This window comes from Oenanthe melanoleuca, chromosome 14 (assembly GCF_029582105.1).
Source record: "Oenanthe melanoleuca isolate GR-GAL-2019-014 chromosome 14, OMel1.0, whole genome shotgun sequence".
NCBI classification, from domain to species: Eukaryota; Metazoa; Chordata; class Aves; order Passeriformes; family Muscicapidae; genus Oenanthe; species Oenanthe melanoleuca.
Window position 1 is genome coordinate 3553891 of NC_079348.1, and position 12992 is coordinate 3566882.

Genomic DNA, 12992 nt, shown 5'->3' on the forward strand with positions numbered 1-12992 from the left:
CTAATGAGTAAATACAGCATGAAGCTGTTGAGTCTTCTATCCCTGGGGTAAGATAATTTGAAACACATTTTTTCAGATCAAAAGTGTTATGTTGTCAGATATAAAAGCCCAATTTAGGCTGCATAATATTTAATTAAGAAAACAGCATTCCATACTGTGATTTATTTATTTTTTTAAGTCCAATGCCCCTTGAGTCATTTTATCTTCTTAACTTTAAGATCTGTACTGTGCGAGATCATGGGAAAGGCACAATCAACTTTATTTTCATTGCAAAAAAAAAAAAAGAAAAAAAGAAAAAAAAAAAGGGAGAGAGAGAGAACCTAAAGGGAATCCTGTGAAAACCAAACCCAAACCCAAGATTTTCCAATGGCCACGTAACTTGGAGAGCGGGGAGGGGGGTGGGGGAGGTTTGGGTGGGAGGGTTCCCATGCTGGGAGGAGCCCGGGGGCCCTGCTGACCTTGACACTCCTGTGGTGTATCCGGGAGGGCTGGCACTTGACGCTGCTGGTGTTGCAGCAGCCGGTGCAGCGCTTCACCTCCACGCAGGGCGGCCATATCAGGAAATTGGCCGAGGTGGGGTCGATCTGGCTCCGAGGGATCTCGTAGATCACCGTCCGTGTCTTGCACACCGCTGGGATGGCCTCCTCTGCACAGGGCACAGCACAGTCACAGCCCAGCTGAGCGCTGCCCCCGCCTTTGCTGCCACCCCCCTGCTCATCACTCTGCCCACTGCCCGGCCAGGGCTGTGTCTGCCACAGCTGAGCCCTGCTGCCACCCTGGGCACAGGGCTCGCTCCCTAAAATGAGTGCTGGCTGCTTGGAGCACGTACCGTGAGATAACACAATCCTGGCTCTGGAAGTGACAGCAAGCCAGGAGCTCCTCCACATTCAATGACCCCCCAGAACAGCCTCAGAGTGACTCTGCAACAGCAGCTGCTGTTTTCCAGCACTGGGGCCATCACTGCACACAAATCCCATCACACAAACATGCAACGCCCAGCAAACACCCCCTCAGAGGTTAAATTGAGGGTTATCTGTATCACACCCAATTTGCACAGCTGGGAAACAACCTGCACCAGCGTGAAACTTTCAAGACTTTGGGTTTCCACTTCCAGAACTTTAACATCCCCACATCAGGGAGTCTGGTTCAACCACCATTCCAAAGGGCAACTGCCATTTTTTTTTAAGTCATCAAAGCTTTGTACATGGTGGGGTTTATTTAATTTGTTATTTCTTGAATAATGCAAAACCACCAGAGCAGCATGACTGAAAAACTTGCAGTTAAACCAATATCCTGGTGGGGTCAGGTAAAGTGAGCTTGTTTAGGATTATAAAGAGTAGCTCTGTACTACTGTGTGATGCTGCCATGATCCAAACCATGTATCATCATCAACCTAGGGACTGTTTAAGAAGTCAAGCTGATATTTCAAAACAGTCTGGAAAAAAATAGCAATTTCAGGGACAAGTTGTTTGCTGATAAGTTCTCCAAAGACATCTGGGATTTATTTTTTTTTTGCCTTGCAATGGTAGCTTGTGATAGCTTTGGGTTAGATGTGTCAGGGAACTGGAACACTGCCTGCACTTCTTCACTTAGTTTTTAAGTACAAGAAGCTCAGGCCTAGCCTGTGCCTGCAACATAGAAATCTAGGCTTAGTTTCAAAAGAGATGCATTTCAATAGACTAAACAGAGTGAAAATTCTTACTCTCAGCCCCCAGTGCCATGAACTCAAGAAAATTAACAGATGCAATACTGCAAGATAGCTGGCAACTCCCACAAGTTACTGAGCACAGGCAGTTCCCAGTGCCTGTGGAGGGAGGCATCCAGCACCTCGCAGGGTGAGGTGCCAACGCCGCCGGCTGCCTCAGAACCGCTGCTCTCCCCAGGCAGCCAACGTGCCAGAGCTGCCAATTCACACTGCAAATCCCTGCTGGCAGCAAGCTGGGCCATCTCTGCCTGCCACCACACTGAACTACCCACCGTGGATAGCACTGTGGATGTTTTCCACACTCCAGTGGAATGGTGGAACACTCACACCTAATCAGGGGAACAAGCACTGCATGTAAATCCTGTTCGTACATCCCTGTTTTAAATTTATGTTTGGGCTTTGCTGGATCACCATCATTATTAATCAGGATAAAATCCCCTGTAAACATGCCTGGTGCCCTACACAGAGATGGAAATCAATGCCCTGGCGTTTCCATCAATGGCTTTTAATTTTTGGGATAAACTGTATTTTTCTTGTGAATAAAGAGTCAAGCTGTTTCCCTTTGTGGAGCTTCTGTACTGAAAACTCTACCAACTGTTGATGTTTTTTAAAGCACACTGCTGTAGTTGTTCCCCACACTATGAATTATACATTGAATATCACAGCATTTTCTAACCGAGGTCTAGCTTTCCAACATGCTGCAACAAGAAAGTGAATGTAAAGAATTTGTGCATGTCTGTCTCCTATGGACATCCTCCAGAAGACAGCTTCTCAGGCAACGGCTTGTTTTGTGCAAAAAGAAAGGCAGAAGCTAGAAATGGCCCTTTTTTCCCTTTGTGCATGTCACATTTTTCCAGTGAAGTGTCCTGCTTGGCTGACCAAAAGCACCCCCTCTGCTTTCACTCCCAAAGTACAAATAGCTTGTTTCTTACCAATGCTTCTTTTTCTGCGAATGGGCACAGGACGGTTCTCTTGCACATGTTTAGCAGAGTGAACACTGTAAGATCTCAAGTTTGTTTCTGAGACATCATCATATCCTAGAACAGAAACAAAATGTCAAACCTCAGGTATGCTAATTGCACCGGTGTTGCTACAGCGCTGTCCCACTGTTACAAATCTGTGCTGATCACAGGCACAGGAACAAATCCTGCTACAATTAATCTAATGTAACCTCTGGTAATGCAATTGCAAGGGCATAAGGCGAGGATGAAAGACACAGACATTGAATGTCATGTAAGAGCATGCACAATTTAATTCCAATATCCATTTTACTGAAAGCCCCCAGAAACAGTGCACACACTGTGGCAGAGAACCATATCTAAAGTAAAACAGTTGCATTTTTATGTGAAAGGCATAATATGGCTTTTCTTACTGGAAAGGTGTAGAAATAGGAACAATAATCCTGCATGTGAAATGTTTCTTATAAACATTTTGAAGTTCTGGTAAGAGGCAACAGTAGACAATATGGTATTAGACCCAACAGCAACAATGCTTCCTCTGTAAATTTTCTGTTGCTTGGTTTTCAGGGCAGTACTAGGACAGATACAAAAGCAAAAAGTAACTAGCATGGGTTTCCTTTTAGCCTCTCTGTTGCAGAACAAATCCCCTGTGAAGTATCCTAACCTTTGGAGGGGCATCTGAAGCTACTGCAAACTCTGGGACTGCATCCAGGCTTGTCTTGTTCCCTAAATAAGCCTACCACATGGGTTAAAGGGCCATGAGAAAAAGCAAAGATGGAAAACTTGGCATTTCATTTATCATAAAAAACAACAAAATAACTGCTCCAACTATTTGGGTTTGTTAAGTGAAGCAGTTCAGGTCGTGTCCCATGCCGTGGGGTCTGAAAACCACAAGCACAGTCTGCAAACGGGGGATCAGGAAGGAGGAACCAAACAGAGAGCTGCACACAGACCCCAGGACACCCAAACTAAGGGGTTTGGCACCACTCTGCTGCTTGGAGTGTCCTCTGGAACATCACTGCAGAGTTCCAAGGTTTCACTGCTGACTCCTAAGAAAGCTGCGACATGCTCTAAAAAAATGCAAAAGGGTATTACACAGTGCTCAATTACCCTCTCTGCAAGCTGCCAACACCCTACACTCCCATCTTCTGCACTGTCACACTCCCTGCTTCCAGTTTGTTCTGTACACACAGCTGTCTGTCTCTGGAACTTGTTTTAATCTCAGTTTTATTAGTAACACACATCATAAGGCTCTGCTGCACAAAACAACCAACTCCTTTTCTCCTCCCTCCAAGAAATTGTGCCCTAAGGAACGTGCAGCTTGTGAAATCACCTGTACAGCCAGGTGAGAAGTGAAGACAGCAGGATCTTCAGCACCTTAGAAAGAGTTCTGCATCTCAGGGTTTATCATTGCTTCTTGGAAAATACTATTCTAAGTAGCTAAGAGAAGATAAAATCAGAGGTCCAAGAGGTAGTGCCAGGATCACTCACTGGTCCTGTCTATTCTCCCTATCAGCTGAACAGGTTTTTGTATTAAATTAGTAATTGTGAAACATACAGTGTCAATTTATCCAAGTAAATTGGCTCCTAGTTCCTATATCTGGTACTTGTTTCCCATAGATTTTGATGGGAAATTTTGGAACCAGACTAATTAGCTGGTATTGGGCCTTATTTGCAGTCCCAGTCCTGTCATGCAACACAGCAATGACAGAAAACTCATCAGTGGTATAAATAAAATAGCTTGCCAGAGATCCCACAGGAAGTTTGCAACTGAGCTGGGGAGTGGAGCCAGGTCTCCCACATCCCATTCCAATGGCACCAGGCCATCCACCTGATCCCAAATGGCGTTATGCAAAATGAGGATCCGTTCTGATGTGCCTCCAGCCCTCTTCTGTTTCCTAGCACTCAGCCACCCAGCACCTTGATACTGACCTCCTTTTTGGCAGCTTCAAGTTGTCACAACCTCTGCCTCAATGTGAGGCAATGAAGTGATACTCGACAGCAGCATGAATTCTGCTCAGCCCGAGCTCCAAGCCAGGCTCAGAGCAAGAAGCATGTCCGAGCACAAGCAAACAGTGTTTATAAGGAGATTAAACACAAAAGTAATGCCTCTAATCCCAACTGCTTGGTGGGCACAGGCATCAGGCTGGGAAGGGAAGCTGGCAGGGCTGCCAGGGCTACAGCAGGGCTGGGCCATGGCTCCTAATCCCACACTCAGCAATGCTGGCACAGCTCCCTGCCAGCATGCAGGATCCCTCACTGCCTCCTGTGAAGAAGCTGGTGAGAACCAAAGGACTGGTATGATCAGCTAGTCAGGGAGTTAAGTCATGTGCTTACACAGAAGTGCTCGACTCAGCTGCCATTAGCCATTTTCCATCACCACATTTAGAAAGCAAAATGACAACTCAAGAAGGTGTGCTGTTTAAAAGATGATTCCTAAGGTGAAGAAAGCCTCTGGCCTACACTGTAACTCACTGTCTCAAAACACATCTTAAGCATTACAGCAGTTCCTAAGTTCATGTTTCTCTGTGAGGGTTACAAAAAGAGATCTATCTACACAGCTAGCTCAGCAGAACAAGTTCCAGTCGAACCTCAGTGCGTTATATAACACAAATTGTATTATTTCTATCAACACATCATCCAAGTTTGGTTTAATAAACAGAATCATGGGGCATGGCTGGAGCCAGAAGACACCAGAATGCTAAAGGCACTAAGTGTCCCCCCTGATTCCCACAGGCATTTGGAAGGAATTCCATTTCCCAGTGAAGTCAATGGGAAAATCAATGCACTTCAAGCAATGTTTAAGTCAACTGGAGTCTTGTCCAAGCAGGAGTGAAAAATCACCAAGTCAGCTTTGAAACTCATACTTAGCTCTGAAAGTGTGGCCAGAAGACCTCCTTTTATTTCATTAAAACCACAATGCTACAAAGAGCACTCTCTAGTTTGACTTTAAGGAAGGGTGATACTGAATTTGTATCAGTTCTTCCTCCAATGTACTGATTTAGTTGCAGGGTGAGGATAAGCTCTCAGCAAAGGAAATGCAAGTTTATGGGTGCTTAGCACCTCACAAAATGAGGTTTAGAGCAGAAAGCCTAGAAATGGGTGGTTCTTAGTTTAGAACTCCAACACTGCTCATCACCAAGTGAAGATGGAGGATGCTGCACGGAGCCAGATTAGTGCAGCTTTCTTTTAACGATTTAATAATAAAAAAATGTTTTCATGGCAGCCAATCAAGAAATTTCTCTGTAATCTTTTATGTACTGACAACATATCAATGATGGGCACAAAACCTCTTGCAATTAGCCTTGGTCAATCCATTAGTGTAGCTGAAATTGTTCTTTTTTGTCAGATTGGCAATTTTCCACTGGGTCATGGAATATAAATCACAGAGCTCCTGTGACATTCTGCCAATACATGATTACTCTTCTCACTCAAGAAGCATGTGGAAAGCATCCTAAGTTTGCTGCTATTTTCTATGTATCAATTCATACTTTTGCATTTCCATCTTCTTACCAAACTATTTTATGTGAGGTACAACTCCCAACACATGCAGTCTTAATGCAAACCCTTCTAGATTTCACTTTGATGTGCATCCAGCAAGTACACATCCAAGACTTCTAGTACCAACAGCAGCAGTTTAGGAAATTCTTATAATCTCTTTTTTTTTCAGGAATTCAATGTAAGGTACAATAAACTGAAATGGTCTGTCTTACAAATCAGTCCTAGAGCCAGAAAGCCCACGGCTACATCAGTCTGTTTTTTTGATCTTCTTTTTGGCTGAAACAAAATTTGCCCTTCTGACATTCAACTGCAGAGATAGATGTCATTAAGTTTTCAACTTTGATCTGTTAAAGGAAATATAAGTAGCAGCTCGCAAGATCCTGTTTTGTTTGGGTTTTGTTTTTTCCTTTACCTAGGTGTGATCAACCAAGCAGGAGGAGTTTTCCTTCATCTGTCTTAGGAAAAACACAGGCCACACATAGATGTGTAAGAGGTGCAAGGGAAGCCAAAGCACTGCACTGCAAGGTCCTTCATGGAGCACCACACCAAAACCCAAAGTCAACAGCACATTTTCCAAAAGACTGAGCACTGCAGCAGCCTAACACTTTTTCCATGGACATATACAGTTAATTTAGAACATTTCCCCACTTAACAAAAGCTGCTCTGCTAGTTCTTAATCACAGGCTGTTAAATTCTCATGGCCTAAGGTGACCCTGGTGGATGCCCTTAACCCGTGCAAAGAGGCACACTCAGCCCTGCCTTTCCCCATGCAGGCAGATGACTTGGGGAAAATCTGTTCCCAGCAGGAGGCAAACATAATAGGTGATGAAATGAACTCTACCTCCCACAGGACAGATGGGAGAGGTGAAGCACGAGGAGAAAAACCACGCTGCTGAGCCAGAGAGAACTTCACAAGCAGAGCAGAGGAAATGCCCCCGTTTTGGGGATTTAGTCTGCTCGTAGTAAAACTGCACACTAGAGCTGCCTACTTCTGGGACTGTGCATGCTTTCTCCCTTAAACAGGGTCAGACTGCTCTCCCTCATGCCAAGGCAATTCTGTCACTGCCTCTGGATCCCAATCTCAGCAAATTGCTACAAGACCCTATTTCCTGATAGAAACTGAGAATTTTCATGCTGCCTTTACCCTCAGAGTCAGACACGCAGCACCGGGCTCTGACAAACTGGCCTGGATTTTCTTTTATGAATACAATGATAAGCTCCATGTTGGGTAGTGTTTTTCTTTAAGTAATATGCCAGATGGTCTGGGGGTGTGGTTTCTAATTTTATGAAGGGGTTATCAGTCATCTCTGCGCTACAATATAGAGACCAAATCTGTCAGAATAGAAGAAAAACCTGCCCACTCTGACTTACAAAACTTACTTTTCCAATTAAAAATATATGTTTTGCATTGCAGGAGAGAGAAATTACTCTTCTTCCTTCATTTTCCACAGATTCTGCCTTGTTACTCAGGAATATCAGACATTTTCTTCATGCATGCCTGATCCTGCAAACTCTTAGCCTACAAGATCATTCTTAATTCTCAAGTCCACCCACTGAGTTTAAACAGGGCTACTCACATGCAGAAGGACTGGCAACACCATGCACTAAAACGAGGGAGAGAATAGTCATTGGAGTGATTTTGTTCTGAGCCTCAGCTGAAAATGAGTACATGCTATAAAAGAGAAATATACCTACTGTACAAGCCCTCACTGAACTGGTTGTTCCCTAAAGGCAACTGCAGCCCTAAGGAAATATATTTCAGAAATATCATCTTACCAGGGACAACGAGAAAACATTTGATTTGCTAATTCAAGCTAATACTAAATATAGTAAACAGGCCCGATCCTGTTTACTGAGGAAAGCACAGCAATTTCAATACTCCATTAGTCACTCTGATAAGCCTTTAGTAAGAATTACTCATGACAGTAAAGCCTGCAGGACTGTGCCCAGGAAAAGCAAATGTGGGTAGTAAAAACGGGCTACTCCATGAAAACCCAACCATGCCTGAGTAACTCAGAGCACAGCTTAGCACACAGGCAAAAGCAGCACTCACATAAGCAAGAACCGGGTGAAAGGCTGAATATTTTGGTTTTATTTTTTAATATTGTTTGAGTTCATGTCTTAAGGAATTACTGTTCCACAGTGAGATAGTAAAATATTTATGTCTCTTGTTTCTCTAATGGTTTCTAAACTGACAAATCGCAAAAAACAGCAAAATGAAATGGGCAAACTTCTGGCTGACCTTTTCCATTTTCGGTCTTGCATCCTCCAGTTAATATTTGCCACGAGGTAAATAATTATTTTCTGAAATAAATTTCACTGCTACATCTACCCATTTATTCAGCTCCTGCCGTTGCCCCACTTGTCTGCCCAATTCTCTTGCAATGGAGCCATGTGAACTTTTGCTCTCCTTCTAAGTGGTATTTAAAAATGAAGCATGTGCTTGTTACGCTGAGGTATTTGAAAAAATAATGTATTCTGGTAGCTACAGAACCCTGACTCAAAGGCAGGAGCAGCACGCACTATTTTAAAATGCTAGCACTCAGATCCAGCCCTTCTGCAACAGCAGCCAACTCCACCAAGTTCACTGGGAAAAAAAATTTTAGCAGTAGTGCACTTGTCTGGTCCAAAACAGCCTTCAGTGGGGAAATATGAACTGCATATCCCTTCCCTGTTGTGAAAGTTTCTTTAATTGTGGTGATAAACAACAATGATGAAGCACTGCTCTCCAAAAATATTAAACCGATGCCAACCTGGTAATTAGTAATTAGCCTCTATGGTAAAGTGTTGTGCAAGACAGAAATACTCCCATTTTCAGCGTAATGGGTAAATGTTTGCTCCCTAATCACATGAAAATTGAAAGCTATGACTGTAAAATACGTTCCTAGTGCATTCCTGCTCGTTAACAGAGCACTGTACAAAAAGCAGTGAGTTAAACTCTAGAAGGATCCTGCAACTCTGAATGAAGGTGATTGAACCTGGCACAGACTTTACAAAAATACACAGCATATGGTTTAAAAGGAGATGGCCCAGTACCAATGCAAGCAAAAACTCATTCATTTTTCTCTATGTTTGTGCTTCAGCAAGACACAGGCTTCCCCTGGGCACATCAAAGGTGCCGGGTTTATTCTCTCTCAACTGAGGGAAGAAATCACCAGGAACAAAGTGCATCAAGTGAAACCAAACGATAAGGAACCCAGCAATACCATGCTTCTAGATCTGATTTACTGCTGCAACGATCTGTTAAACTGCACGTTCTCACTACACCCATTTGCATGCCTAATGATGCAGAAAATAACCCTGCACTATTTTCTTTTGGGGGAAAAAAAAAAGTGTATTATTGAGAGTAAGCTTCGTATGCAGGTTTCTGTTTAAAATCAGCGTGGACGGTTTATTTTCCTTTTAATAAAGCCCAGCTCTTGAAGAGACATTACTTCATTCATAAATATTGTTTCAAATATTTTAAATACCTCTAGGACAGTAGTTTAAAGATAACATAGCAATGCAAGACCAACAACAAACCTGATGGCAATTCTTCTCCGCTGCGAGACGGAGAGAGCTCTGAAAACACGGGGGGGTCACAAGGTCCCTCTCCACCCTGAACCCCACGAAGTTTAAATTCCCGATCGGCCCCTTGGCCGCCGCCTCCCTGTGACACGCATCCCTGTCCCGGCTCTGGGGGCCGCTCCCGCACGGGTGTGTCGGGCGCGGTGCGGGGAGCGCGGGGCGTGCGGGGCCTCCCCCCGGGGCGGCGGCGGCCGTCGGCGCGGAAGGAAGGAGGACGGGACTAATTTACCTACGGAGTCAATCTCCAGGAGGCGCTGCAAGTCGCGGATGCTGTGGATCTCGCTGTGCGCCAGCCGCTCGATGAGCTCCTGCGGGATCTCGGCCTCCTTCAAAGACACACACACCGCGGGTCACCGCGCAGTCCCGCCCGCAGCGCCGGGCATGCGGCGCGCCGCTCCTCGGGGCTTGCCGGGGAGAGTGCGGGGTGTTTGCGGGACATGTGGGGGTGAAGCAGGGGGAAAATCCAAGCACACCCCTCCCCACAGCGCTCCGCGGGGCGCCGGAGCGCTCCCGCCGCCCTCGCCTGCGCGCCCGCGGGGGCTGCGCGCAGACTGCGCCACGGCTCCGTGGGGCGGCAGCTCCGCGCGGCCCCGCCTGGCAGCGTGTGCCCGGCAGCGCCGAGCCCGAGCCCCGCTCGGCGGCTGGAGCCACCCCGGGCAGCGCCTGCCCAAGTTCGCCCCGGCGGACGGCAAGCTCCGGGCTCCCCCGAGCCGGGCAGGAGGAGGAGGAGAACCGCGTCCCACGGGGCGCCGCCATCCTACCAGTGCCCCACGTCGCGGCTCCCAGTGCCAAGCAGACCGGGTCCCGGGAAAAGTTACAGCCGCTGTGCAGCGCCGAGCACCGCGCTCGCCCCGACCGGGGCCACCTGTAGCAACCCCGGGACGCGGCTCCGCGCCCCCTCCGTCCCCTGCGGGCAGGCGGGAGGGAGAGCTCCCGACTGCTCCGGGGGAGCTTCACAAACCGGGGGCGGGTGTTCTGGGGAGCGGGGGATTCACCCGAGTTCTGCCCGCGGCAGTAGCGGTGCCCGCGGGCGCCGTGTGCAGCGCTGGGCGCCGCGGGGGCGGCCCGGCTCCGCGCACCCTCGGCTTCCGCACAGCCGCAGCCCGCTGGCACCCGCGGGGCGTGGATATTTTATCATATATTTATTATATATATAGTGTATATTATATACATATTAATTCTTAAGGGCGGCCAGCAGCCCGGGCGCGGAATGCACGGTCATTCCCCTTCGCTTCTGCCATGCATGAAATGGCAACTTGCTCCCGGGCTCGGCCCCGCAGGGCCCGGGGCAGGGCAGCGCTCCCGGCGGGGCCGGGGCGCAGGGATGCCCGCCGAGCCCAGGTGGGCACCCGCTCCCTCCCCGTGCCCTCCGCCGCGGCTCCCCCGACCCCCGGCTGCGGCGCGCCCCGGGCACCGGCAGCGCAGGAAGCCGCTCTCACCTACCTCGGAGAAGGTAAAGGACAGGTACCCAAAACCTATCAGCAAAACGCAAGCCCAGGTCCTCATCGCGGTCTAGTGCACTTTAGACACGGAGGGAAGGCAACGCTGATGGAGAGGGGCTGCAGGCCGGCTCCTGCCGCGCAGGAATTCAGTACCATCCCTCAGGGGAAAGGCAGCGGGGTGGCTCGGGGGTCCTCCGCATCCAGGGTGGGTCGGGTCTGCCCGGGGCGGCGGTGGCTCAATGACGGCGCGGCCGCTGTTTGTACGTTCCCCTCGCTACGGGAGCGTGGCTGCTCTCCCTTCTGCCGCTCTCGCTCGCTCCTCTTGGCTCTTAGGACTAGACCAGCCGGTACTTCTGCATATTTGCTTAGATCAGACCAAAGTGAAACCCAAGGAGTCGATCCGGAGCGCAGCCGAAACGCCCATCACCTGTCTGGGGCGGCTGCCCCCCTCGCGCGGGCGGCGCTGGGGCCGCCTCCCCCCGCCGCGGCCGCCGCTCCGCGCCGCGCCGGGACCGCGGGGCTGCGCTCTCCGCCGAGGGCCGGCCCCCCCCGCCGTGCCTGCCCTGCACCCGGCCCCTCCTCGGAGAGGGGAAAAATCAAAAATCTTTATTGATATACGGAGCGAAAGGTTTCTCTTGCCGAGAATGGTCCCGCTTCCCTCCCCGGCTCGGGGCGAGGTCAAAAATAATAATTAATTAGGAATAATAGCAGGGACAAATCGGAGCAGTATTGCAGGATCTCGCGGGCTGCCTTGGTGCAGTTCCTGCTCCACTTTGCACGGGAGAAAAAGACAGGAGGAGGAGGAAGGAGGGGAAAAATATATATATATATATATGCAAGAAGGTTTAAATCCCAAGGGGATCGGAGACGAACTGCAACTCCAGGCAGAGGGAGGCTCAGGGCTCGCTCCGGAGCGGTGGCTGGTCTGGAGCGTGGCCCCGGCGAGGAGCAGCATATACCGCTCCCGCCCCAACGTGCGCCGCCCCCGCCCCTCCTCCCGGGTACTCCCGGCACCAGACCCACCAACAACAAGTCGTGGGGGTGCCGGCAGCTGCGGCGCCTGCTCCGGGGCCAGGGGCTCTGCCCACTGCGAGGGGAAAACAAGGAGCCGGCGGCGGGCAGGGGCCGGGGGGAGCGGGGCAGCCCCCGCCGCCGGCCCTCTGCGGCACCGGGCGGAGGGGCGGGCGCTGCTGCGCAGCAGCCGCCGTGGAACCTGGCGGGCTCGGCCGTGTGCTCTGCCTTTACATAAGGCAGAGCGGATCGCCATGGCCACGGCGAGGTCGTGTGTGCGTGTGTGTGCGCTTTCTTACCGTTGTTATTCTGTTTTAGCGGGGGGGCCTTGCCTTTTGCAGAAGGGGAGGGGCAGAGCGGCGGAGGGTTGTGGTGTGCGGGCTTTAACGTCGCTGTTGCGGCGCAGCCTTCATTGCGAAGGACAGCACACACGCACAGCCGTGCGGAATACGAAAGCACCCCCCAAACGGCACGAGAGGCAGCGGGGGGCAGCGGAGCCCTCCGCCCTGCGGCACCCGGCTGCGGCATGCGCGGGTGCGGGGCTCCCCGCCGCGGCCGCGGGCACGCCGCGCCCCGGGGCTCCGCCGCAGCGGGACCAGCCCTGCAACTGCCCCGGCCACCCGCAACTGCCCTGGACCCCCGCAACTGCCCCGGCCCTGCACCCCGCAGCGACCCTCCGCAACCGCACCGGGACCCCGCAGCCGGCCCCGAACCCCGTCGCGTTCCCTTCGCATCCTCCCGCCCCGCCGAGAAATTGCCCCCGTTCCCCCGGCGCGGATTGGCACAAGGTGCCTGCTGCACCCTGAC

The 12992-nt window shown here is 50.0% G+C and overlaps 1 protein-coding gene across 7 annotated transcripts in view; it reads right to left on the reverse strand.

The window, feature by feature from the left end:
• Window positions 1-12118, reverse strand: part of PDGFA (platelet derived growth factor subunit A) — a 36878-nt gene extending 24760 nt beyond the window's left edge. For 4 of the 7 annotated variants that reach the window (XM_056503184.1, XM_056503183.1, XM_056503186.1 and 1 more), the window contains exons 1-4: window positions 11176-12118; window positions 9962-10058; window positions 2638-2742; window positions 459-646 (exon numbers count right to left, since the gene is read on the reverse strand). In XM_056503184.1, coding sequence (XP_056359159.1) covers window positions 459-646; window positions 2638-2742; window positions 9962-10058; window positions 11176-11238 — 453 coding nt within the window. In that variant the 5' untranslated portion in view covers window positions 11239-12118. The remainder of the gene's footprint in view (window positions 1-458; window positions 647-2637; window positions 2743-9961; window positions 10059-11175) is intronic. The other 3 variants (XM_056503188.1, XM_056503189.1, XM_056503187.1) reach the window with 1 other exon arrangement.
• Between the last annotated feature and the right edge of the window lie 874 nt (window positions 12119-12992).